Source organism: Penicillium digitatum, chromosome 3, assembly GCF_016767815.1.
Source record: "Penicillium digitatum chromosome 3, complete sequence".
NCBI lineage: Eukaryota > Fungi > Ascomycota > Eurotiomycetes > Eurotiales > Aspergillaceae > Penicillium > Penicillium digitatum.
In genome coordinates this window covers 4,068,022-4,094,799 of record NC_089386.1, presented here as the reverse complement: position 1 = coordinate 4,094,799, position 26,778 = coordinate 4,068,022, and the positions used below count along the sequence as shown (strand labels likewise).

The 26,778-nt window shown below is 47.4% G+C and overlaps 5 protein-coding genes across 5 annotated transcripts; 3 read left to right on the top strand and 2 right to left on the bottom strand.

Moving 5' to 3' along the window:
• Positions 1-372: 372 nt before the first annotated feature.
• Pdw03_8996 (Major facilitator superfamily domain, general substrate transporter) lies at positions 373-1,346 on the top strand (the record flags this gene model as incomplete). The annotated part of the gene is made up of 2 exons (XM_014679051.2): positions 373-645; positions 696-1,346. 2 exons carry the CDS (start codon positions 373-375, stop codon positions 1,344-1,346), a joined length of 924 nt encoding a protein of 307 aa, XP_014534537.2.
• Positions 1,347-12,072: 10,726 nt separating this feature from the next.
• Positions 12,073-13,269, bottom strand: Pdw03_8995 (WD40/YVTN repeat-like-containing domain protein; the record flags this gene model as incomplete). Its single annotated transcript, XM_014679053.1, has 1 exon — positions 12,073-13,269. The coding sequence occupies one exon, from the start codon at positions 13,267-13,269 to the stop codon at positions 12,073-12,075; it is 1,197 nt and encodes a 398-aa protein (XP_014534539.1).
• Positions 13,270-13,842: 573 nt separating this feature from the next.
• Pdw03_8994 (Alkaline-phosphatase-like, core domain) lies at positions 13,843-16,638 on the top strand (the record flags this gene model as incomplete). Its single annotated transcript, XM_014679054.2, has 2 exons — positions 13,843-14,162; positions 14,277-16,638. 2 exons carry the CDS (start codon positions 13,843-13,845, stop codon positions 16,636-16,638), a joined length of 2,682 nt encoding a protein of 893 aa, XP_014534540.2.
• Positions 16,639-18,389: 1,751 nt separating this feature from the next.
• On the bottom strand, positions 18,390-21,162 carry Pdw03_8993 (DNA damage and replication checkpoint protein Rfx1, putative; the record flags this gene model as incomplete). The annotated part of the gene is made up of 4 exons (XM_014679056.2): positions 18,390-19,947; positions 20,000-20,317; positions 20,372-21,074; positions 21,147-21,162. 4 exons carry the CDS (start codon positions 21,160-21,162, stop codon positions 18,390-18,392), a joined length of 2,595 nt encoding a protein of 864 aa, XP_014534542.2.
• A 1,277-nt stretch (positions 21,163-22,439) lies between these two features.
• On the top strand, positions 22,440-25,419 carry Pdw03_8992 (Phospholipase PldA, putative; the record flags this gene model as incomplete). Its single annotated transcript, XM_014679057.1, has 8 exons — positions 22,440-22,500; positions 22,574-22,974; positions 23,033-23,185; positions 23,235-23,856; positions 23,906-24,166; positions 24,229-24,689; positions 24,788-25,336; positions 25,405-25,419. 8 exons carry the CDS (start codon positions 22,440-22,442, stop codon positions 25,417-25,419), a joined length of 2,523 nt encoding a protein of 840 aa, XP_014534543.1.
• Between the last annotated feature and the right edge of the window lie 1,359 nt (positions 25,420-26,778).

The following is a 26,778-nucleotide window of genomic DNA, read 5'->3' as shown; positions in this document are numbered from 1 at the left end:
AACATCGAAGGGATTGATATTTGGGCGAGCAATTGCCGGCATCGGATCTGGAGGATTGTCGCCGGGTGCTCTACTCGTACTCGCAAATAGTGTGCCTCTTCACCGGCGTGCCCTTTATTTTGGAATTATCGGCAGTACCAGTGGGATTGCAACGATTACAGGACCGCTGTAAGTCTTGCAATCTTAATCGCAAAGAATGGCGGCTAACTTGGCCACAGGATAGGGGGACTCTTGACTGATCATGTCAGTTGGAGATGGTGTTTTTGGATCAATCTGCCTTTTGGTGTTCTAACTGGGATTGTCATTTTACTCTTCTTCAAGGATTCCACGTCGCCAAAACCAAGAAAAAGCCGCGTTGGGCAGCTAAAGCGGATGGATCCCCTTGGTGTGCTTGCATTCATCCCGGCGATCGTCTCACTTCTACTATGCCTCCAGTGGGGCGGCACCAAATACAGCTGGAGCAACCCTCGAATAATTGCTCTATTTATTCTGTTTGGGGTATTCGGTTTTACATGGTGCATTATCCAGATCTGGAAGCAGGACGACGCTACAGTACCGCCCCGTTTGCTCAAGAATCGAAACGTGCTTGGCGCAGTAATTCACGCCACATTCCTAGGAGGCTCCTTTTTTGTCCCTGGATTTTATGTGAGTTTTAAGCCCGATCCTCCCTGTCTCATTGCTAACAAATTTTCAAGCTTCCTATCTGGTTTCAAGCAGTAAAGGAAGATTCTGCATCAGAATCTGGAATCAACAATCTACCGATGGTGGTGACTATGATTTTGTTTTCTGCTTTAGGGGGGCTGCTGGTAAATGTCGTTGGATACTATGCGCCACTCATGTTCGTTGGCAGTGCCTTTCTCTCGATTGGCTCGGGACTGTGTGCAACTTTCAAAGTAAACAGCGGACAACCGCAGTGGATCGGATACCAAGTCATTCTTGGAATCGGAGCAGGACTTGGCTTCCAGCAATCCATCAACGCAATTCAGACGGTACTGCCATTACAAGACATACCGATTGGAATTGCTATCATCACATTTGCACAGAGCCTCAGTGGCGCAACGTTTATTTCGATTGCCCAAACCGTTTTTGAGAATCGCCTTGTGGCCAGCATAACGGCCAATACTCCCAATCTCAACCCAGACGCATTAATAAAAGTCGGAGTTGCAAATCTATCCCAACACGTGCCTAAAGGTGTTCTGCCTTTCGTCTTATACGCCTATAATATTGCCGTCATTCAGACCTTCTACGTGTCTGTTGCTGCCGCACTACTCTCATTTGTTGGCGCTGGACTTGTCCAATGGAAGTCCATGAAAAGACGACAGAAAAATGACGGCGCAGCAGCTTGATCTAGTGAATGGCAGGAGTTGACGGCTTTTCTAGTCGATTGAAATTCTATCTCTCTTTTGGGTTGCTCATGAGCAGTCTCTGTCGGAGTGCTTGTAAATAAGGATGCCAAAAATTTCCAGGAGAGTGAAAAAGCACCATGATCTGAATGCCGGACCGATCTTGATCGACACAACCAGTTGATGTGTTTACACGACGGTTTTAAACAGACAGATCGTGACTCACCGAAAATCAAAAAATACAGTGATTAAACCCCAACGCTAGACTGCAGTTTAATGTTACTATCTCGTTTCAAAAATTTAAGTCTTCAAATGAGGGGCATAGCTTGCTTCATGTTGGCCACTAACATCCACCCATGTATCAGCAGTGTGCACGCCCTTTTAGCATGATTAGGTAGCCACAGGTGACAGTCCTTTTTTGTCAGTCGATTTGGAGCTTTAGAAATTTTCTCATTTTCATTCATAGAGTGTATCGCGGGGTCTAAATCTGGTCGACCCAAGCACTTGACCGCAGTGTCATTCGGATGATGGGAAAGAAAACACTTTGATTTCGAACTTGTTGTTGTATCGCATAACAGTGTAGTAGATTTCTTCGGGCTTAGGACAAATGATCCAAAAAATTCCAAAAAAAACCTCCAGGCAATCGACATAAAACCAAAAGCAAGGTGAGTCTGGAGAAAGCAAGGGTATCAAAATAAAGTTGTTTCGCTCAGCCAAAAAGAAGGCGATCCGAAAACAAAAAGAAGTTACAGATAATCTTATGCAGCTAGAAGTGGATCGTTGCGAGACTTCTTCATGACCTTATTAATTGGACGATTCGTATTGAAAACTAGCAATCAATCACACCATTGCGCGGGCAGCTTCGCAGCAATGTATTTTGATTCGAGTTCATCAAGTGGCTTCCTTGTACACGTATGCTTCTCCATTATCTTCAAGTTCTGTAAGCGAAGTATGTCTTTCGCACTGTATAGACTCTGTGCCGTCGGGTGATCTTGTTCCCAACCAGAGTATTGTCCAAGCAGTTTGATAATACAACTAGAGAGTCGGTTTAGCTGGTACTCATCTATCTACTATTTGCAAGGTCCAGTATTGCCAGACCAATCACCATGTTCCGTTCCGCCAAGCACCAATCAAAATGTAGAGTTGCTCTCTGGCACACTTACCGCTTTTTGCGCCGTGGAAAATTGCAAAATTTTAAATGACAAAGGGCCGTTTCGAACATCCAACCATTGTAGGTGTGTTTGACCACTAGGCCACGTGGGCATATTCTTGATATCATTATATCAAAAGTGGTCTATGTATAATTTTTCTGGACTAATTCCAAGTCACATAATCTTTACTACTTATTCTTTACTACTCATGTATACCCTTCTTCACCTAAAAACCCTTCTTCACCTATATTTATATGCATAATTAACTCCATTTCTTTGCAAACTGGATTTTATATCCTTTACACTGCTATATAATATGTATATTGACCCCATTGTCTGAATATATATATCTAAAAAAAAAAATTAATATCCTGCATATATGTTACACATTTGTACACTACAATATTCCAATGTATAATACATATACCTTATCCACTGATTTTATCCTCTCATTTATTTAGTGTAGTGCCTTTCGCTCCACCTATACAGCCGAGGGCTAGGGCTTGCCTACTATATATAACTGCCCACGACTCACTTACTTCCTCTATCAATATACCTTCCCTGATACCTCACTTTATCCCATCCTTGGAATCCTTGGAATAGACAATGCCAACCGTCTCAAGTATCTTTTGTACCCGCTGTGGTTCTTCTACTCCCTTCGCTGGGTTACCAGATGAGCGTCGTCGGGTCCAATCGGCCAGATGTCCACCATGTACTACTGCCGTCCGCCGCGGCGAAGACAAGTGGATCACCAGAAACGGTGAAACCCGTCACTGTGCCAGTTGTGGCATTGGCTTTCCTGCCCGTTCGAAATATGCCAGGTGCCAGCCATGTCGTACGCAGGATCAGACTACTCTGCCAGCTCTGTTCACTATCTCTTCTACTCCTCGAGTATGTGATACATGTTCCAATGTCCTCCCACAGTATGAACAATCCCGTCGTGTCTGCCACCGTTGCCGCCGTCGGCAAGTATCCCAACGTTCAACTGCCAATACCCCTCTACCTACCCCTATCGAGACGCCTCTGCCAATGTTAATACACGCTCCCTCTTCGCCATTCCGGCCCATTGTCCCATCCCCAAGTTCAAGACCACCGGCGACGCCTATGACACCCGGGCGTCAGACATTTCCCTCTCCCCGGACTGGAATACTTGGAACACCAGTGCCGCCCCCTACGCTACGTTGTTGCAACTCATGTGGCGTTCGCCTTCCACTGTCCCTTCGAAGGTACCGGTTCTGTGGTCCCTGTAGGGCAGTTAACCAGCGTGTACGTCGACGGGCGGGGGTCCCACGTGGCTTTCAGTCCAGTTTAGAGATACCTGATGCGTTAGATATTGGGGACTTGGTCGTGGAATGTTGTAAGTGCCATGCCCTTTTTTTCAAGAATGAGGTTCAAGTTACAATTGATGGCATTGAAAAATGCTGTATGCGGGGTTCGATTTTTGATGAATTGGATCCCCTATCGCTACCGGGCACTGGGCGCCCAGTCATTTTACCCTCTTCATATAAAGGTGGCCCCCGCGATAGGACAAACTCATTCCGTAACTCTATTGCAATTATACAGCAGTATGGAACACCGTCTCTATTCGTTACATTCACAGCGAATCCCAATTGGCCGGAGGTCCAACGCAATCTATACAAATATACAAATGGTGACCCATCACAACGACACGGGGACCGCGCAGACCTGATTGCCCGGGTTTTGAAATGAAGCGTAAGCAGTTGATAGATGACTTTCTTAAGCATAAGATATTCAGTCATTGCTAGGCATATGTGTTTGTTATCGAGTATCAAAAGCGAGGCCTGCCTCACTCTCATATCCTTTTTTGGATCTCAAATTTCGACCATCATAACCCACGTGTTATTGATGACTTTGTCTGTGCAAAACTCCCGGACCCTGATGAAGATCCTATGCTTTTCGAATTGGTAACGTCTTACATGATGCACGGCCCCTGCGGAGACCTTCACCCCAATGCCGTCTGTATGGTCGAAAAGAATGGGCGGAAGGTATGCTCAAAAAGCTTTCCGAAGCCTTTTACCAATGAGACAATTCCACCAGATAACGCATACCCCATTTACCAACGCCGTCAAGGGTTCAGTCACACAGTGAAGCAGCCATTATATCGTGATCAAGATATCCAGATTGGTAACGAATAGGTGGTTACTTTTAATCCATTCCTTCTCCGTAAATACCGCGCACATATCAATGTTGAGGTCTGTGCTGGGATGTTCGCTGTGAAGTACTTGCATAAGTATTTACACAAGGGCCCTGATCGGGCTACTGCGGAATTGACGCTAAATAAGGCAAAGGACTTGATCTCCGGCCGATACATTGGATCATCTGGGACGAAACCCCTATGACATATCGGGATGTTTTTGATGCGGTGGATAGGATGCTTCGTGATATTCGCGAAACTGACTACCCTGGGGCAAGCCAGCTACCCTTTGGTGGTATTCCGACAGTCTTTGGCGGTGACTTCCAACAAACGCTACCAATTGGTCCTCAGGGTAGTAATACCCGCGCCTCGATTGTTCAATCCACTCTACAGTTTGCCTATGTCTGGGATTCTTTAATCCAAATTCTCTCATTGGTTGAAAATATGCGCCTTCGCTCAATAAATCCTGCCAATGTCTCCCTCGCCCGATGGCTTTCCCAGCTTTGTACGGATGAAGCGATGGAGGGGTTGATTCCGGTACTAGGTTGTCTCCTCCCAAATACAGGCTATAAGGTAGATAAATTTGTGGACTCAACTTATCCCGAAGATGACTTGCATCGGTTAGCTAATGTGGCCGATCCTATAACTCTCTCACGTTCCTGTCGGTTCTTTGCGGAGCGCGCTATTCTAACAACAAAGAATACTGATGTTGATGCCTTTAATGAGTCTATTCTTCCGTTTCTCCCAACCGAAGAATGGAGTTTAAAGTTATCAGACTCATGTGACCTTGGTGCCGGTCTCAATTCTGAAATTGATCTACGGGAAGATTTAACACCGCAATATCTACGCACTCTATCTCCGAATGGTTTCCCATTAAGTGATATTCGCGTAAAGAAGGGCGCTCCGGTAATGCTGCTTCGGAATATCGATCCGCGTAACGGCCTTTGAAATGGTACCCGTATGATTGTGACCAATATCCGTCCTCGATGTCTTGAGGTATCAATTATGAGTGGTTCATGCCTTGGGGAAACGCGCCTGATCTTCCCTATCACCTTGACCTCAAAGGACAATGACTATGCATTTATAGTTAATCGTGTGCAGTTCCCAATACGGCTAGCCTTTGCTATGACTATCAATAAATCACAAGGTCAATCGCTTGCTAGGGTAGGCCTCGATCTCCGTATATCTCCTTTTGCGCACGGCCAGCTCTATATTGCATTCTCCCGCTCATCGGACGCAAGTCAGGTATAGGTCCTTTTACATCCCGAGAATATTGAAAAGGTTATGAACAATGTGGTTTACCGTGAGGTTTTTTGCCCCCTTTTTACAACTACCAGGTTCTCAGGATATCAGGGTCCCCCTCTCTCGCACATTAGCAAGCCGTCGGCGAGCTTTAACTTTAGGTAGAAGAGTATAGTATACTACATTTATTGAGTACATATATCTCTTACTCGACATTGTGTTTTATGATAAAGGATGATCTTTAAATTCCGTACTTTCTTTTTTCCGGTCTCCGGAATAAACTGAACAATTCTTCTTTTATATTTATATTTATAAAACCTCTATTGTCCCCTACTTTCTATCTTCAACCTATCTTTCTTTCTCATTTACTTTATCATTCAATATATCGAGTACCTCAGGCCCTCTTTCTTCAGCTACTACGTAGAATACACATTGTTTCTTTGCGGGGATTGTTATGATTGGTAGCTCCCCTGCAGACCCAAAGGCTATCAGGATGAGTTGTCTGACTTCATCTCAAGGGCCGACATACCCTCATCTTCGGATATGATTAATTCCTTAGATGGCCTCCCTCTCACAGTCGATTACTGTAACCGGTGGAAGATGATGCGGTAGCAATTGTTTAGGGTATACCATCTATCCGTACACCCGATAACGGCGCCCCGTGTGTCTCTGTGCGTGCAGACCAGTTCGTTCCGTATATATCAATCTCTCTCCGCTCTATAAATTTCCACTTATATTATTGTAGTATTCCTGGTGACCCTAATGATTCGGAATACGATAGATACGCACCTGCTATGGCCAATGGTTCGTTATCTTTCATTGGTACTTTTACCAGTGGGACAACTGATCCTAGCGGTAACCGTATCTTCGTTCTTAGTACCACTGTGTACAATAACGAGAGGTCCCGTGCCCTGGATAATAAGCCTGAGATGTTGACTTCTTTCAATGTTGTCTGTGCCTTGCCGAAAACCGAACGCTGGCAGAATTTCCCCACACCAGCTCCTAGGAGGCAGCTCCAGGCCTCAGGTGATTGGGTTAGATATAGTACCTACCAGAACCAGCAATGTCTCTGTATGGTAGTTTCATCTCTCTCTTTTCTGTCTAGGGCACTGTCCACGGCGAAGGCCGCTATACCTTCCGTTTCGACTATACCAGGCCGACGTCGTCGCCGTGCGCTCGGTGAAGGCATGTCCGAGGCTCCAATGCCAGATAAACCCTCAACCCCTAGGACTACCATATCACGTAATGAATCCCCCACTACTAGCCCTTCCCCTCGCCAGGAAACACCTTCACCACAAATCCGAGCGGCTTCTATACCTTCTTCTCCAGGTGAATCTTCCGTTAATAATGATTATGATCCTACGTCAATAGACGGGTCTCCACCTCCGGAGTCCCCGAAACGGCGGCGTTCTCCTTCTCCAGTCCCAGAACCGGAGAGGAAGAAGAAGAAGTCCCGGAAGTCAAGGAAATCCACGGCCACTGCAGATAATGATGGTCATGCTGACCGTTAGATTGCAGTTGAAACCGAGACCGACGACACGTCTAAGAGGCGTAAGCGCCGTTAGCGTGGTTGGGATATGTATAGGGTATTCATTGCGTGTATGTAGACTTACGTTGATCCTTATCATGGTATGTAGCTATAGGTCTTTGCTCATCATTAAGGCGTCGGGATTCCTATTCCCAATGAATTAACGCCGAGTAGCATGTAATGTAGCCAACTGCAGAACAATATGCTTACATTACCCTCTATACTTTTAAAAAAAACCGACATTTGACCTATGCCTACCTTTTGTTCATTGACATGTATCTGTGCTATATACAAATTGACTGGGTTACACAATTACCTTCTTAAGAAGACGGAGGATATACCTGATATTGCATGTACAAGGGCTATGAAGTCCCTATAGAATTAGGTCTCCAAGCTCCAAAAGAGAAGACTATTATGGATAGACCATGAGAAAGGAGATAACTTACTAAAAATAGCAGAATTGTGGTTGTTCTTTCTCTAATATATGTTGTTAGCTTAATTTTCCATGTACAAGGGCTTAGCAAGGGAGGGAGGCCGCGCTATGCGCGGCCCAAAACCTTGTTCTTAGCTATTACCCAACGCCAGTACGCTCTAGCCTACCCAGCAAGATCTAAAAGACCGAGGGCCTTGTTTGAGTTTATGTGAATCGCACCAGAAGGCTTTCACCCGGATACGTGCGTGCTGGTTGCTAGCTTTGTCCTCTTCAAATCACAAGGTAACACTTACCTGCCAGAGACTAGTTATTCAGAACTGCAAGGAAGCATTCAATGCTAAGCTAGAAGAGTGACTTACTCCAAAGTGGGAGTATGGAGTATCATAGATGCGGATGTTGCAGTGGAAAGGCAAGTAAGAAGACCTCTCTCCACTACAGGGAGATGAGCCTTTAAGAAAACACATCGGTTGGTTGAAAAGCACCCGCTCTTGAAATGATCCGGACTTGAGTTAATGAGACTCCCAGAGAAATCGCATAAAAGACAACGAATCAGGCATCTGCTCAAGGTACCATATTATGTGTCGTAGTGCTGTCAGATACCAGCTGCGAGTAGTATTTATAGAAGAGTATTGCAGATTGCATATTTGACACCAACCTATGAATGCAGTCAACAGGTTTAGTAGACATACATTGGAAGTAAACATGTATATACGCATGAATGCACGTATGTAGGTAGGTATCAAAGCCACGCTTCCAAGTTTTTATCCGGACAATCAAACTCTGTTTGCTCCCTCTCATCCCTCCACATCTTCTCTCCATCCTCTGCCTCTCTTCCTTCCAACCCTTGGTTTTCCCCATTTACCATTTGTTTAACCCAATATGGTTTCTTCTACCTCTGTCTCTGACAAGAAGGGTTTTGAGTCTACAGCTCCACTGTTAGCAAAGCTCTCGTTCAACAAAATTTTCTCGTCAGCTGAAGGCATTCGTTGTCAGAAAAAAGGTTTATACATCCTGTGTCTGTGGAGATCTTGTTCCGATTGATACAAAATCTGCAGCTTGGTTCCACATTCTCCCAAACCATCTCCGTGTCTCCGCCAGTGAGAATCTTCCGGCGTACATTTGGCGACAATATCCCGCGGTTATGTTGTTGACTCTACGGCTTGACTCGAACGCTGACTGCAAATCTACATCCGATGATTTGCATCGGTTAGTGGTAGATTGCGATCCTGCAAGCTTTGGCAGAAGGCAGGAAGGTGTTATATAGATCCTCAGTATCGGAAATCTGGAAAACCTGAGCCCCGAAATTTCTTCTACCAGCTTTCCTTCATCAGACTTTGGAATCATTCAAATGTGGAGCAAACTCTCCTTCCAAGCTGCAACACAGTGTCTCAAAACTCCTTACCCTTCCGGAAGTTGAAAGCTGAGTTGTACAAATTGAATGTACACAAACCAAAAAACATCTTCTGCGACAAATTTTAATGAGCTTGTTAACGATAGGTTTACTCGGGACCATCTAACCTTTCCAGCAGTATATTGACAAGCCACGATCCCAGAGTCAGATCGGTTCGCTGGTTGTTTGCCTACCCTCTCAGTTCAAAGGGGCAACTTGGTCGTTCAGCACGAGGGAAAACAGGTCGTGTTCAACTAGGGTCACCATACGTCTGCAAATCAATGGGCAGTACTCTATAGTGACTACGAGCACGAGATTGAAACAATCACGGACGGTGAACGTATCAGCTTGACAGATAACCTCTATGGAACCGAGCCAGTAGGAGGATCGATTCCGCCAAGCTTGATTGTTGACCCAAGGAGCTTATCGCTGTATAGCTTCTTGAAAGAACTTATCACAGAGTCTAGCTTTTTGAAAGAGGTTGTTTTTGCTATGCACCGTTGTTTCAACCTAGGATGCCAAGCTAACTCTCCCTAGGTGGCGCTTTTGGGTTCTATTGCTTTCACGCTTATCCCTATACATCCGAAGAGGCTCCAACGCTACTTCCTAGGGCACTCAACGGTGCTGACCTTGTCTTGTATTCCGTTTTCAAACCCCTTGGCATATATATTGATGTTGTTCCCGTGATTCTAGAAGATGACTACAAAAAAATGACTCTAGTTTATCCGAGAAAGAAGGGGGTGAGCAACCCAACCGAAGGGAAACAATCCGAAGTTTCCCCTCCAAACTCGCATTTATAGTATTGTAGCGCTGCTAAGCATCAATACTTATTTCGTACCAAGTGAAGGGTCCAAAGGATTTCAGCATGTTAAAATAGCTAAAATCTCAATCTGCTAACAAGTTAAGATTTGTGTTGGAGACATGCTACATTCAGACGAAGCCACTAACCATCTGGCTCAAGAAGGAGAATTAAGTATAGAAAGACTCTCAAAGTGGCCATTTAGAGGACGAATAGCTGATATGGGAAATTCCTTCCTCCAGATGCTCAAGTGGACTTGGGCGGGCAAACACAAACCAGAAGTCACATGGACCGGCTCCCCGACACACGAGAAGATACATCTGGCTTGTAGAAATCAGCCTTCGCAAAGCACAATTTATTAGTCTACAGCGATAATAGCCGAGATCCCACCATTCCTAGAGCGAAAGGGCCTTGTCGATGCGTGAGTATCGTTGAGGGTTTTACTGATCCGGAACGACTCGACTTTTCGATGAGATGACCAGCAGCTTGCTTCAAGTTTCCCTGGCTAGACTTGCTCTTCAATTGAAGTCAACTGGTCGCTTTCGTTTGCGAGATGAGGGGGGGATATCGTTTTAGGCCATCCCTGTAGGAAATGGAACAAAAATTCGCTATTTTTCCAGCCAACTGAATACATTAAATGATGTACATAGAAAGGTTAGTTTCACAAACTAATCGTCTTCTTCGCCTTTTCAAGGTCTCTCCATGAAACGAAGAAGGGCAAATAATCTCTGGGGAAAAAGATATTTGAAAAGACATCGAGACGTACCGCAAATACGTCACAAAGCTGCAAACGCAAGCGACTCTTCTTGTCGATATGAATATCTTGTGGAAGGAGTCCTCTGTAATTAATTTTCTTCCTCAATCAACAAACAAATTAATTAACAAACACACATTTGTGTAAGGGTTTTTTCCCTCCGATCATGTTTTCGTATTGAAAAGGGCGAACCCGTGGGAGCCAAGCACTACGGACTGAATCATATCAACTTTCTCCGGCCTAATTGGGTATGGCTTATCGCTGTTGAATGGATGAATTTTTTCCAAGTTTCATCGAACTTGCATGTAAAAATCCGGTAAATTTTCTTGCTCGGTTCCCGGCCTTGGCAATGGCGTAGGCTGATTCTCCGCTCTTGTCCGATTCGTCGTCTTGGAACCGGATCCACGCGTACGCGAGGCAGCCCTGATGGCCCCCGGCAGCCGAGTGCGATGGAAAAGGTCCTCAATTGGTAGCGAGTGGCTCAGGGCTTCACGATCGACATTGCCATGGAGAGGTCACGGAGCCTACAACATATGTAAATGGAGTTAGAAGCCCAAGAGAACAAGTTTCGAAGAAGGCCATAATTTGACTTTTAAGACCAGTACGGAGTACAACATACATGACCGGAGCACTCTCTACTACCCTTGTGGTAATGGGCTTATTGGGGCGACCCGAGGTTTGGGGTTGCAAAACTTGCGGTCCAAATTGTACACCGTATGAGCCATGCAGGACGTATCGGCCTATTTGGAATTGATAACAAATCGGCCTGCTATTAAACTAGGATTTCGGTTATTTTGAGATTTTGCTTGCGTCACGCTAGCAAGGGGGCCAGAGCGGAAAAGGTTCTTTTTTCAACACGAACACGGCGTAGCGTGTTTGAACTTGGAACTTTCCTAAAACGGACACATTCGGGGTATACCGCACAAGTTGTAGACGTCAACGGAAGATATCTGATGTCCACGGGTATTGTAACACAAAGAAAAAGCAACAAGACGCCTTTCCCGAGATCGACAAACTCTATTCTAACCCAAAAAAAATTGTGAAAACAGGAAAAGAAAAAAGAAAAAAAGGAAGATGGGGGGAAAGTAGAAATCAGGGCTGGCATATATGGGAGGTCGCGTGAGCAATCAAGGTCGGGGAGCAGAGATGAGCTGGGGCATAAGCCAGCGAAGCTATGTCTTAGTCTGAACATGAATTACATCTCAAGATTTAGGTATGTTGGAGCCCACCTGGGCGTGCTGTATAACTGAACTGGGGTTCGCATCTCCCCAAAACATCTATGTCTTTGGTTTGGGCCAGCCATCGATGTCTCCGAACCATCGCGACCGATAGATTTCATTCCCTTTCATGATCTGGTGACGCACACCATCAACCACGAGACTGGTATAGTTCCCTCGGTATAGCCGCCATAGAGACTGGGTGTATAGGAAACTTCCATCGGGGGCGAGACTGAACCCCTTGAGGTCTGATTGCGGCAACTCCACGTATTCTCCCTGGCGGGTGATCCCATGACGATCGGTGGTGGTGACCTCGAAGCCAGGCATATATTTCTCAATGACTTCGTCGTATTCCGTAGTGAAATTCATTTTATCGATATCAAAGGCATGAAGACCGATATCGTTGGAGACGAGGAATACTCGTTCATTGGGGACGGGGACGAGATCATGGGGCCCGGCCCACCAGCTGTATCCGTGTCCCCATTCCACGTCGATATCGTAATATTCGGGGAAGCGGAATCGATAGGCTTCATCTATGCCGAGTAGGCCCGTCTCGGCATCGAAGGGGTATCCTTGAATGACGCCGTGGGCCGGAACAGGATCGGAACCATCGGCCGCGGCATCGGTACCGGTCGCCCACAACATCTGACCCTGCTCATCCCAGATCAGGGCATGGATCGCCCGGAGACCTTCGATCCTTTGCAGTACGGGAGGTTCATTGACGAGGGGGAGAGCCTCGCTCATGTTGTAGACTAAAATACCATCCCAAGGTCGCTGTCCGGTGGTTCCGACCGCGAGGCGATCACCAGGCAACGGCTCGACAGTATGAGCATTGTTTAGGACATCATTCGCTCTGTTGAGGGCGAAGGTGATTCTCTTATCGGTAGCGGGCTGATCGGGGGTATGGTTGATGACGACAATAAGGGCACTGTAGATGGCAGCGACGCTTTTACCGCCTCGCATCCACTTCATCTCGGTCGCATCGTTGTAACCACTATATAAACCACTCCGAATCAGAGGAGGCAGAGGTTGAGTGACATCTTCTCGTTGCCAACTCCATTTGACAACACTGTTCCGGTCATGAATTTTCAATATGGGAGGGATCGCATAATGGCCAGTGATGATATCTTGCCAGGGACCCTGTACAGGAATGGCTAAATTATTTTCCGCCTTGAGTCTAGGTTGAGGTTCAATCAACGGGACTTGAAAGGCCGGCTCCAAAAGGAGTGAGATCCAACTGAATAAGCTCCCTAACATGATGAGCACACATATTCAAGAGAGAAAGAGAAGAAACCAGATTTTGGATTTTTGGGGATTTTTTGCTTTTGGATCGAGTCCGGAGAGCGGGGCTGTTCTTGGCTGGGCTTTTCTTGGAGGCTTGGGGGAGGACTTGGGGGAGGACTTGGGGGAGGGGGGGGGCACTTGACCATCTTTGTAGTGCAACAGAGTAGTATACTAAACCATACCAAAACATAAATCGAATGAGCGGTTAGTGATCTTTTAGTGCCATGATCAGAATCAATCCCTACTGAGCAATGTGAAATCTGGTGAAATCTGGTGAAATCTGGTGAAATCTGGTGAAATCTGGTGAAATCTGGTGAAATCCGGTGAAAGACAGTGAAAGACAGTGAAACCCTACCAAATCCTGAAAAATACTCGGAAATCCCATGAAATCCCAAGCATCAAAGGCCGTAACCCAAATGTCTCCACATCTCAGGATGTCTTGGCATTCAAAGACCCTTGGGAGTCCTTCTCCTTTTACTTCCTCCTCTTTTTTTCTTTAGGGGATGTGAAGTGTATAGTGATCTTTTCATTTCATCCATATATATCATGAAAGTCGTTCACGCTGTTCATGCTTATTTAAGCCACGGCATCCGACGTGTTCGTCAGTCTCCTGGTGAGACCCTGGATGCCGTATGGGACTTTGCTCGTCGGTATTTTTTTACTCTGGCCTTTCTTTCGTTGATTAGTGCCAAATTACTTCATATTTATGCTCATATTCACTCTCTGCCTCTTCCCCGACTTCTGTTATGGGGTAGTACCTTCCTTTTTCAAGATGTGATGATACTATTGCTGTTTCGCATTTTTGCCCAGAAGGTCGCGTGGCGACCGGGAGCCGCCCTGCTGGCAATCTTGGTTATCCCGTCTAGGCAAGTGTCCACGTGCCCCCTTTCTCAACTTCAATGCACCTTTGGATTGGATTGGATTGGATTGGAATTCTTGAATTGGATCTGGAATTGATTTCTCTAACAAATATGCTACAGTCTTATCGTCTCCTTCATGGCTGCTGCCAATACCTCCTTTTATGTCTTCACCGGTGCTGAGATCCACTGGCGCCAAGCCAAATCCTTCAATGGTGATGCCGCTGCCATTCATACCCTACTCACCGGCTTGACCGGGTTTTTGATTGTCGAAGGCATTCTTCTCACAACCTCATTGTTTGCCGCTCATGCCATTCATGCAATCACTGGAGGAATCCTACATGTCTGGGCCTGGCCTGTTCGATGGTTGTTTGCTCGTGTGCGGCCACACGTGGAGCCTCTGCTGCGGCGCTTCTGGCCATCCAAATCCCCAGCACCCGACCTTCCAGACCCTCGAAGCTATGAACGAATCACCATGGATGACAACGATGATATCAGTGATGACGAAGAAGGGTACCATCTCCTGAATACTGCGCGACTGCCCAACCGCCTGCCGGGGTCCAAGCGGGTTACCGATGGTGTGCCCCAACGGGCCCTCATCCTGGGATTGTTTGGTCTTTACCTCTTGCTCCGATTGATGCGACCGTGGGACCCAGTATACATGTACATGTCCACCACCTTGCCCTTGACTACTATCATTGATGGCGCGGAGCGTCACTCCCCCGTCGATACCACCGGCACGCCGGAGCGTTTTGATTATTTGGATCGAGTCACTGCATTGCGCCCAGCACCCCGGTGGAGCTGGATGTCTAAGGAACCGATCGCCGGTTTCGAGGATTGGGATAAATCAGATCCCCTGGCACTTCATTACAGCCCGCAAGAGGACCCATTACGCATCTCCAATCTCGACAAACCGGTGCTTGAGGACATTCATAACGCACTGGCCAGCGGCGATGTCAAGATCAAGCATGTAGTTTTCTTGAAACTTGAGAGTTCGCGCGCCGATATCTTCCCCCTGCAGAAGGACAGTTTCATGTACAAGCGTATTGCGGAAACATGGAAGGACAAGACGATTCCCCCCGAGGTTGTCGACCGCCTTGCAAATCTCACCCGTACGGCTGAGTTTTTGACCAACTTCCCTAATGGATTTGAGCACGAAAATACCCGTTTTGGCCGCAAAGCCTATGGTGGCATCAGCGCCAAGGACGCCATCACCTCGTCCACCTACACGCTCAAGAGTTTGACCGGAAGTTTCTGTGGTGTGACCCCATTGGTCGCCGACTTTAACCGCGAATTCGAACACCATATCTACCAGCCATGTCTGCCCCACGTCTTCGACATGCTCAATCAGCAACCGGATATCACTAATGAGACCAATGACTTCACCAAATGGCCATGGCATTCGACTTTTATGATGTCAGTCACCGAAATGTACGATAACCAAAATCTATTGACCCCCCACTTGGGATTCCGAGACAAACAGACCAAAGAGACCATCATCAAGCCCGAGGCCAAGCATTATCCTGTCACCAGTGCCGAGGTGAACTACTATGGCTTTCCGGAATCCGAGCTTCGGGAGTACATCCGTGATGCCATCGATGATGCGGAACGGGACCACCAGCGTCTCTTCCTCGGCCACCTCACGAGTACCACTCACCATCCGTGGGGAGTTCCGAATGACGCCTATGAAGATTTGATGGGCTCAAAATCCGGGGCTAACAACGATATGAATCGATACCTGAACTCGGTTGGTTATGTGGATGATTGGCTCTCAAATCTTATCGATATCCTAGAGGAAAAGGGAGTTGCCAATGAGACCTTGTTTGTCATGGCTGGAGATCACGGCCTTTCCCTCCCCAACGACGGCGGTATCACTCCCTATGACAACCCTCACGTCGGTAGCTTCAAAGTCCCCATCGTCATTGCACACCCTCAACTCCCTCCCGTTCAGATTGATGCCCCAGTCATCAGCACCCAGATTGTCCCTACCATCATTGACTTGTTGATCGAGTCGGCATCCCTTAGCGAGGACAGCACACGTTCTGCCCGCGACATTCGCTCGCTGTACGAAGGCCAATCCCTGATCCGACCACAGGTCGTCGAGAAGGATGGACGCGAAGCCTGGCATTTCACAGTCATGAACACCGGTGGTTCTTGGCTATCTGTTCGGTCGGCTGCCCGCCCCGAGTTCCGCCTGGTGATCCCGCTAGTCAACGACGTGGAATGGCGCTTCTCCGATGTGTCCAAGGATCCGAACGAACTCAACCCGATCGAGCGCTTCAGCCTTGCCGATCTAGCGGCCGCGCTGGAGAAGGAGTACGATAATGAAGAAGTTCTCAACTGGCTCTACAACGCATCCTATGTCGCCAACTGGTGGGTACTGGAGAACTGGGACCGATGGAGATACTCCCCAAAGGCCAAAGAAGAGGCCAAAGAAGAGGCCAAAGAAGAGGCCAAAGAAGAGGCCAAAGAAGAGAAAAGCTAAGCGTTCTAATAAGCCGACTTGGGCGCGAATCGTGATTTACATTTCATCTACCTTAATACTTGCATGCCTCATCTACCAAGTGTCTGCTTGGGATGGGCACTCTGGGTTTGCGACAATGCTGCCATGACGGGATCTGCCAGTACTGGTGGTCCCAAGCCCCGTAATCGGGAGCGAGCCGAGCACAGCTTCGGGTCCATCATGAAGCCTCGTCTTGGTCGTTTTGTTCGGAGTCAATCTCCAGAATGAGACATGGTGCGTTTCAAGACGTGAGCTCCCGACAAAAAAAGAAGTCTGGCATGTCGTCCGGAGTAGAAGCGATTCTTCTTCACATACTTGTCTAAATATCCATCCTATCTACCGCGAGCTCCTGTCCCTGATCATAACTGGATGTCAACTTTGTTTTGGTTTTCTTATTGCAAATCTCGCCCTTTCCTCTCTCGCATTGATTTTTTTTTTAAAAAAAAAAGAATACACCGCGCGCAAATGTCTTTGATATCTAAGTACTCTAGACTAACCTTGTCTAGGCTAGCGGCTGCACGTGTAAATGCATCTGTGGTTGATGGGATGGGGGTTCAAGCTTCTATTGACTTGGAGATGTCCCAGTGGTTTTTTATAAGAGCGAAATGACAAAGCAGTGAGAGTATCTATCATATGTGGGGACATGATGTACGTGATCGCAGTCAATTCTCGTGCACAATAGGCCCAAGGCGTACGAATCGATCTCTTAATGCAACAGTGAGTAGGACCTACATGGAGGGAGCATTCAGGTACTACATACATTCAGGGATATACGATTTACACTCACTCTGTCTGCGGATTTGAATTTTCAGAATCTAAATTTTTATGATGATTACCACATACTATCAACAACTTACAAGTTAGAAGTCGCGTCAGCAGAATTTCTCTGAGAGTGCACCAATGAGGGTTATCGTGTAAGACCAAGTGCCTGGGGATCGAGCCGGAAAGAACTTGAAGCGTTGACTGCTACCCTGGGGACCCATGACGTGTTGGATTATTTTCCGACTTTTAGCGTCGACGGCATACTCCGTAGACGAGTTGCTCCTGTGGGGATTTACGAGTGGAGTGATCAATTCAAAAAATACAAGATCGAACTTTGACCCAGGATCTTGGTCTTCATCTCCCAGGAGATAAACTTGATGAACATGTGTATTCAGGAAGGTTCTACTCCGTCCTCTGCGGAGTGCCATGTCCGACGAAGGCGGTAGGAGGCATAAATAGTATGAAGGACTATTGCATCGTCTTTGAAACCTGGCTTAATAATGCCCACAGGGAAAAGTCAAGTTAAGACGTGAACTTGGAGAACCATGAGAGAGATAACAATCAAGTTGAAGGTCATCTGGAAATGTGTGTGACAACGGCTTATTCATGCACGTTAAAAGTGTTGCGCCAATGATCAAGGTACACCCAACAAGTAATATGTACAGAGGGACTCGATGAGAGACCCGAAAGTAAACAAACACGAAAAGGAGGAAGCAAGAACCAAATTAGAACTGATTTCCGCCACGCCGATTAAATGCTGTAGGTCTTGACCAAAGAAAGCACCCTGCGTGTCGGGAAAACAAGGAAGACTCGAGAGTCTCATTGCTCATGTCTCATCGCTTCATGCAGACAAAGGAGAGGAAAAAGAAGAACTAAGGAAAATCGTGGGAACGCCATCCACAACCAATAGAGAAGCCTCCAGAAACAAGGGATATCCAACTCCAACTCGTGAACAGAAATCAAAAATTAGACTAGATGACGACGACATCACCTTCGGCATCTGCAGGATCAGAGACCATCATGTCACCATATTTACCAACTGCCAGCAACATGGTATCATCCTCAAGGTCAATTGCGCTGTCATCATTGTTATGGCCTTGGAAGCCCTGATCTTGGAGAGACAGTCGCTTCTCACTGGGAGGGTGTTTGAATTCCGGATGCTGACCAGGAGGATGGTTTGGGTGGTCATTGTTAGCCACAGGAGGACTTGGGTTGGGCTTTGCTTGGGAATCATTTGATGCATTAAAAGATGATGTTTCGGGAACAGACGCTTGTTTCATCTGAAAGTGGCCGAGCGATTCGGGACCAAACGTGGCATTTTGCAATGATCCAGGGGTGTTGCGCATGAAACCTCCCTTCTCTGCTTGCCAGATCATCATCTCATGGAAAAAGACCTTTGTCATCCACCACGCACTAAAGCTTGGTGCGCCAGCCAGAGTGAGTCGGTGCAACACACTATCCCACAAGGCATCGACCTTTTCAATGACACACTGCGTGCGGTGATTAGCAAAGGCAGCGGGGATGTTGAGGATAAACTGGACCCATTTGTCGGGGAAGTTGTACTCATCTCCCGGAGCACTTTCCACGGGAAATTTGTGAGCCTCAACAGAGTCCGGAGTATCAGGCTGCGTGAAGAAATGCAAGCTGGCGGAGGGATCAGTATCCGTCAATGGAGTCAAGAGCGCACGAATGTCATGCTTGAGAATTTGCTCCGTCGCTGGCTCAGCACACGTTGGAATGTTCGCCTTGGTCATCATCTCTCTAGGATTGACCATAGTCTTGAAGTCGGTCCACATTTGGTTTCGGTTATCCGGATGGCAAAGCCAGGCGGCAGCGGCATTGGCGGCCTGGTTCACATCAAGCATATGCTTGAGGAGATTGCAAAAGATATGCGCAGGGATCAAGCGCGCCAAGGAGACATGAGTTGGTTGGGTCTTGAAGGTCTCAGTGATGTGGCCGCAAAGTCGTTGTGAGATGGAATTAAAAGCGTCTAGGACTGGCTTGGGAACCACCTGAGTTGTTAGGGGCGCCACAAAAGCGATCATTTTTTGGTACATCATCCAATCACATTCCTTAATCCAGGGAGCAAGGTTGGGATGGGTCAACAGCTTCTGAACGGGAACAGTCAATGTTCCATGGAAAGCGGAGAAATACTTCATGAGGTTTCTTTCCTTGCAATATCTGAAGCTGTCGATGACCGAAATGCAATGAGAGCGATATAGGGCGGCAAGAGCTGCAGCAACTTTCAAGTCGGTGTTTGCAGGTAAGTAGGCACGAATATCGGGAAGTTGAAGGGTATCGTTATCAACCACAGTGTTCTCATCTATCGGGAACAGAAGCATCTGGTGTATCATTTTCCCAGCCTGCTGGGCTACATTCTCGCGCGTGATTGTTGCATCTGGCTCAGATGGGGTGTGTCCTTGGCAAGTGCAGTCGGCGAGAGAGGCGTTGTTCGGGAATCGAGGAGCGAAAGAAGTTGTGGGAGATGGGAACACAGCAGTGTCGGCAGTCGGTTGCTGTACGCTAGCACTAGTCATTTGTCAGCGTGAGCGAATAAAGATCGATATGAGTTTTATCTCACCTTCTTGAGCGCATCGCACTGGCAGCCCTGGAGGGCAAAGAAGCAGGGCCATTCGAATGATGGGCAATTTGTGGGTTGAGAGGCGCAAGCTTTTGTTGTTTTTCCTCAATCACTGACAAATCGACGTAGTGATACTTGGACTCGCCTCGAACTCCAAGACGCCGAGTCTGCACGTTGGGGAAGATGATGCGAACCAACTTTCCGAATGATGCGGGGTTCAATACTGAGACGCGCTCCGTTCCACAGTTCTCAGCGTAGCAGCAATAGACCCGGTCACGACGTACTGAACCACTGCTCTTGCGGCAATTTTCCCTCAGCCTGCGCACAGAGTTAGACCACTGGTTGCAGGACATTTGCGGCAATCTGCCTTACCAAATCATGGCGAAGACCTGCTTCACTTTCTCAGCCTTGCCCCCACCACCCTCATTCTTCATAACTTCAGCCGCCATTTGCTTGAGATTCCATCCTTCATACTGGCGAAGCAACTTTCGCAACTCATTGTCGTTTGCCACCGTCGAGCTAGCTCCTCTCTTCTTCTTAGCTCCTGGCTCAGAGATTTCTTGGTCCTCGACGATGTGGTCTGGAAAGTGGTTTTCGACACCACTATCATACATTGGCGGATATTGTGGAACAGATACACCAGACAAATTATTTGCAATTTCAGGCTGTATGGAGTGGTGAGAAAGCGGATGCCCCTGCATGGGGTGATTTGGAAAGTCCTCGGCGCGAGACATCCCGGCGTGGCTGTCTTGCATTGATTGATCCAGCGGTGCACCGTTGTGATGTGAAAGCTGATGCCCAAATCGCATCAACATATCCTCAGGGTTATTGAACATATGCTGGGCCGCTCCGACTTGCGATGGCATAAACTGCGGGAACCCGTCGAGATGCTGGTCTTGGGTTTGCTGGGTGGTACTCGAATGGATGCTCGCTGTTGATCCTCTTGACCGAGGACGGCGGCTAGCCCTAGAGAGGACCTCGGAGCGTGCTCGCACAGGGTCTGCCGTACCTGGCCGGCTTTGAGGGGCAATCTGTGTTGTCTGGGATACCGCACTGCCCTGCGAGTGGGCTCGGGCTTGCAAGCGCGTTAATATGGGGAACCAAATGACCCGCAGAGAGTTTTTTTGGAATCCTGCATTGCACTTACCGAGTTCTGGGGGCATCATGCTTTGCTTCGTTTGATTTAGTAAGTGGAGGAGCCGGTAACCAGGGCGATGACCAGTCGTGTGTCTTTCCCAACGTTTACAAAACCACACTCAAATCCAAAATTAGGCAGGCACAACCGACAACCAAAAGAAGCAATCCAACACGATGCAAGAACATTAACCAAAAATTGACGACTTGTCGCGAGCCTTGGGCTCTGAAAGGCTAGCCGCGTTGTGTGAGTCGAGGGAGGATAAACAGAAAAGGGCCCGTTCCTCTGACAACGTTGTTTTTCCCATCTAGTCACGTGTTGGCGGTCAGCATTCCTGTCAAACAAAACAACATTGTCACAATGAGCTGAGGAGTGTTTCACATTTTGAGATGAGCTTCGGGACTATTAAAAGCAAGTAGAATATTCCAATACAGTCATATCCAATGTTGAACATAAGTTACAGTCTGAATTGTGCCTACATTCTGAACTTGAGCTTAAAGGAGGTTTGTATCACGTGACACTTGTGAACAATGTCTCCTGTGGCTTTGTTTATAGAGCCTGGAAGAAACAATAAACATCTTTTGTAACATTCATCGGGTTAGTCATCGCTGGTATATACCTTTGCAGGTACATAATTTCAAAGCAACCTTGCAGGATGCCTTGGAGTCACTATCTGGGAACTCCAGGGCTCTCGGATCCAACTACGTACAAGATCTCTACTATACGGAGTGGACTTGAATACACATATATCTCTCTTACAGTTGGCTGAAGGTAATATAAGAGGGGTTGGGGATTAGCTCCGATACACCACTTTTATGCATAATGTTTTAGGGGATGTCCTCCATAGGGCACTATGTATAAATCCACTACGCAAACTGATTGAAATTTGACGCTACTTAGATCGTTCAATCATGCTATTTGATATTAACCACTATTCCCCCCCCCTCCCCTTTCACATCTTTCACCACAAAACCTGTCCACAGGTTCATACTTTGCTGAGAAAGAAACGAGTGATCCGATCTTATGAACCACGGAAATCTAAGAGAGCTCCACGCGGCAAACCCCTATTAAAACAGCAAATCAGAATCAGCCATACAAATTACTAGGAGTACTCCGGAGTACAAAGTTACATATCGTAGTGCTCTGATCGGCACTTGATCATTTTCCTTGGCACTGGTGAGACTAATTTTAACGTGGTAGGTCTGTGATGTCACTAACACAAAGGATATTTAATAGCATCCCCAGATCTCCCCCCCCCCCCCCCCCCCCCCCCCCCACTTTCTCCAACTCTGCCCCCAGACAATAATGCAGAAATTCAAGGAGAGGTTTGAACAAGGAATGAATCATTTAGAGGAGTCACTCAAAGGTTGGCAAATTGAAAACCCCGCCTGCTAATCCCCCCCCAAAAAAGAAAGAAAGAACTGACCTGATTGTCCAAGACACCCCTCTCCACGATGTCAAAGCTGAAGCTACACATTTAAAGGCTAAAGTTGGCAAGTTCTTTAATATCATTAACCCAAACCACCGACATGACGAGGAGCACGAACAAGCAACAGACCGAAAGCGCTCTGAGATTGCAGACTCTCACCGTTTCAAGTCTTTTGCACCTATTCATGACGGTAATCGCGTTAAGTGGTATGTCGATGGTAAAGACTACATGTGGGCAGTCTCTGAGGCCTTGGAACAAGCCACCGAGACCATCTACATTGCCGATTGGTGGCTTTCTCCAGAACTCTTTTTGCGCCGTCCTCCTGTTGAGCACCAGGAATGGCGGCTGGACCAGGTCTTGAAGCGACGCGCAGAAGCAGGTGTCAAGATTTATGTCATTGTCTACAAAGAGGTCAGCATTCTTTTGCTGCGATCAAGAAAAAAACTACGCTAATCTATCTGTTCCATAGGTCAACCAAGCCCTGACTTGTAATTCCGCACACACTAAGCATGCTTTGCGCAACCTCTGCCCCAAGGGAACTCCTGGCTACGGCAATATCCGAGTGATGCGCCACCCCGACCACAATATCTTCGAAAACGCAGCTGATATGACTCTCTACTGGGTATGTGCATGAGATCTATTAGCTAGGACATAAATTAATAAATACCAAGGCGCACCACGAGAAATTCATCGTCATTGATTACAATGTTGGCTTTATCGGAGGCATTGATCTTTGTTTTGGACGATGGGATGTAAACCAGCACCCGCTGGCCGATGTCCATCCAGCAGGTTTGCGAGACGACATTTTTCCCGGACAGGATTTCAACAACAACCGGATCATGGACTTCCAGAGTGTAGAGGACTGGCAAAGTAACGAAGTCAGCAAAGTCGACTTTGGTCGCATGCCCTGGCACGACGTGGCCATGGGCTTGCAGGGCGACTGTGTATATGACATCGCCGAACACTTCGTTCTGCGATGGAACTTTATCAAGCGCGACAAATATAAGCGCAGCCACGATGTCGACTGGCTGTTAATGGAGGGCCGCACTGGTGAGGAGGAAGATATCATCGCCGTGCAGCGACCCAAGTACCCCTGTGGAGAATATATCCAACACCCACTGACACCCCTATCAACCAAGGTTCGCGGTAACGTGGGCACTGTGCGCGCTCAAATCGTTCGTAGCAGTGACGACTGGAGCAGCGGTATTCTAAATGAGCACAGCATCCAAAACGCGTACTGCGAGACGATACGCAATGCCCAGCATTACGTGTACATTGAGAACCAATTCTTCAGTGTGTCTACATCCGCTTCTGGTAGTGAACTTCGCTAACCTTCCACAAGTCACTGCCACTGGCGACCAACAGCGCCCAATTTTCAACACGATCGGCCGAGCGATCGTCGACGCTTGCGTGCGTGCAGGCAAAGAGGGCCGCAAGTTCCGGGTCATCATTCTTATCCCCGCGATCCCTGGATTCGCTGGTGATTTGCGCGATAACGCTGCGTTGGGCACTCGGGCGATAATGGACTACCAGTACAAGTCAATTTGTCGCGGCGAACATTCGATCTTTGGGCAGATCGCGAAAGAGGGGATTGACCCAAGAGGTGAGTGTATTTTTTTTTTCTTCGGGCTCGGTTTCAGTTGCATGGCTAACGAGTTCGTTCAGAACATGTCTTCGTGTTCGCTCTGCGCGCTTATGATCGAATCAACAAAACGCCCGTTCTCGAGGAGCTCGAGAAGGAAGCCGATGTCACATACCAAGACATCCAGCGCGGTATCGCAGAGACTATCATGAGTGAAAGTGTGCACCCAGCGGTGGGGATAGATGGCGATAAGAATGAAAAGGATTACGCAGCCGATCAAAGTGCGAAGCAAGAAACTCTGCGCAAGCTCCAGAATTTCCAAGACAAGGTCGAGCAGAGAAGGGCCGACGATGGGTTCCACAGCAAGGATTCAGTGTCACATTGCAGCATGTTGAACGGGGGTAAGATGTCTGACGAGGTCTGGGAGGGCGACCTAGAAGCCGAAAAGGGCAATTTCGTCCAGGAGGAGCTCTATGTGCACGGCAAAGTGTGTATCGTCGACGATCGCACGATCATCTGTGGCAGTGCGAACATCAACGATCGGGTAAGTAGACATCAGTAGCTCATCCCTCGTCGCGTCTGACGCGTTCATTTCTTATTTTCTGGTCTGTATCATCAGCTGATGTCCAATATACCCCATAGTCTCAGCTTGGCTCACACGACAGCGAACTGGCCATCGTAATGGAAGACCAAGACTTAATCGACAGTCAAATGAATGGACAGCCATACCGAGCATCCCGATTGGCCGCAACGCTCCGGCGGCAACTGTGGCGTGAACACCTCGGCCTTTTGAGGGCTCAAGACTTCGATGCCTCGGGTGACCCGAACGCACAACCGCCCGATGTGTCTCTCAACCAGATTGATGAGGGGCCAGAGAACGAGTTCGTGATGGATCCACTCAGCGATAGGGTCTGGAACACCTGGACGTCGCAGGCGAGCGGGAACACCGAGGCGTATCGGATGCTGTTCCGGGCGGACCCTGACGATCATATCAAAACTTTTGAAGACTATGACAATTTCCGACCACGGGGCACACACAAGGAAGGACATCTATTCGATCCCTATATGCCGGTCAAGGATGTGCGTGAGAAGCTGGATCTCATCAAGGGTCACCTTGTTTGGTTACCATTGGATTTCCTGCGCGACGCTGAAATGGCTGAGCCTGGGTTGGCTGTGAATCAGATTACTGAGGTGAGATTGATTGAACATCACGATTTCTTTGTTTGGCTATATCGACGAGGTTGCTAATTTATCGATAGAGTATCTACACCTAAATCTAATGAAGGAGAAGAGGAGAATGGCATATTTTCCCCTCACATAATCCGATCTGTGCGTATTTCGGTGTTAACAGAGATGAATACAAAAAATATGCATCAAGGTCTCTTTTTTTTTTTTTAAAAAAAAAAAAAAGCTAAAAAGAAAATTAAGAAACTTGTTGGAGTCCGGAGTACATAGTCGGGCCCATCTCTGCACCAAAATACTATTGAAGCCCTAAATAGACACAGTACTTTTGCAAAATCCAAATCTTTAAAAGGACCGTAGTGGAGAAGCAATAAAGTTGTTCCAACCCCCTGGGAACCCTTTATTTCGACTCGATTTATTCCCATTTGTTCTAATTTGGGGGATTTGGGGATCTTCAATCCGTGCTCCGGATGGAACAGTCTCTTTACTTTTGCTCCGAGTCGCTGGACCGTAATTTCACCAAAGGAGATACATCTCATCATCACTTGAATGGCTCTCGGAAAAAGATTCGCAGAAAAGGAATGGACTAGCATGTTTCGTAGTCATTTCTGGCACCTTGGTACTTTGGTCCTTTGGGTACTTTCATCACCCTTTTTTCCTTTCAGTATAGAAGTTCTTCCTGGTTGCACCCACAGGCGCAGCCGAATAACCGAACCCGAAACCGAGACCGAGACTTGAGTTTTTGCTCGTTTGAGTATGACGGGGGAGATCAGGAGCCGATATTCAGATGGGGTTCACCAGTTCCTACAGTGTACATACTGTAACTGCCCTAAGATGGTGCCTTTCGAAGTGCTGGGGGTACCCAGTTTGGGTAAGGTGCATAATTGTAGCGTTAACGACATGATTGGCTGTAAGATCCATAAAATAGTGTGACATTTTCCCATCGGAAATCCAGATGATAGAATACAAGTTGGGAATAAAATCGAGTAAGACATGAAAAAGAAGGGGAATCCAAAAACAAAAACAGGGTCTAAGTAAAACTCCTCCGGATGCGAGATGCAGTGGCATCAAAAACTTTTGAGGACTTATTGCAACACATCAAAATGCACAAACACACGCCAAACGATGCCACGAAGGTGGATTGAAACGAAACCCAGCCCCAAGGGGTTGGATGGGGGAGAACTACCCTTGCACAAGGGTTCATGCAGAGGAGTAGATCCGTCCTGAAAATGCTGGAAAGCAAATGCAAAGGTCTCTTTGGGGAAGTTAGCCTGTGCCAGGAGAGAGGACATCTTAGATTAAATGGTTCTTCTCACCATAAGACAGCTATCCCTTGTTGGTGTGGCAAGCATTACAGCGACAATGTCCACAGATCTTGCAGCGCCAAATGGCTACAAAGGGTCCAGAGTTGCAGTCGGAGCAGCGCCAAGTCAGGATGTTGCCATTGGTCG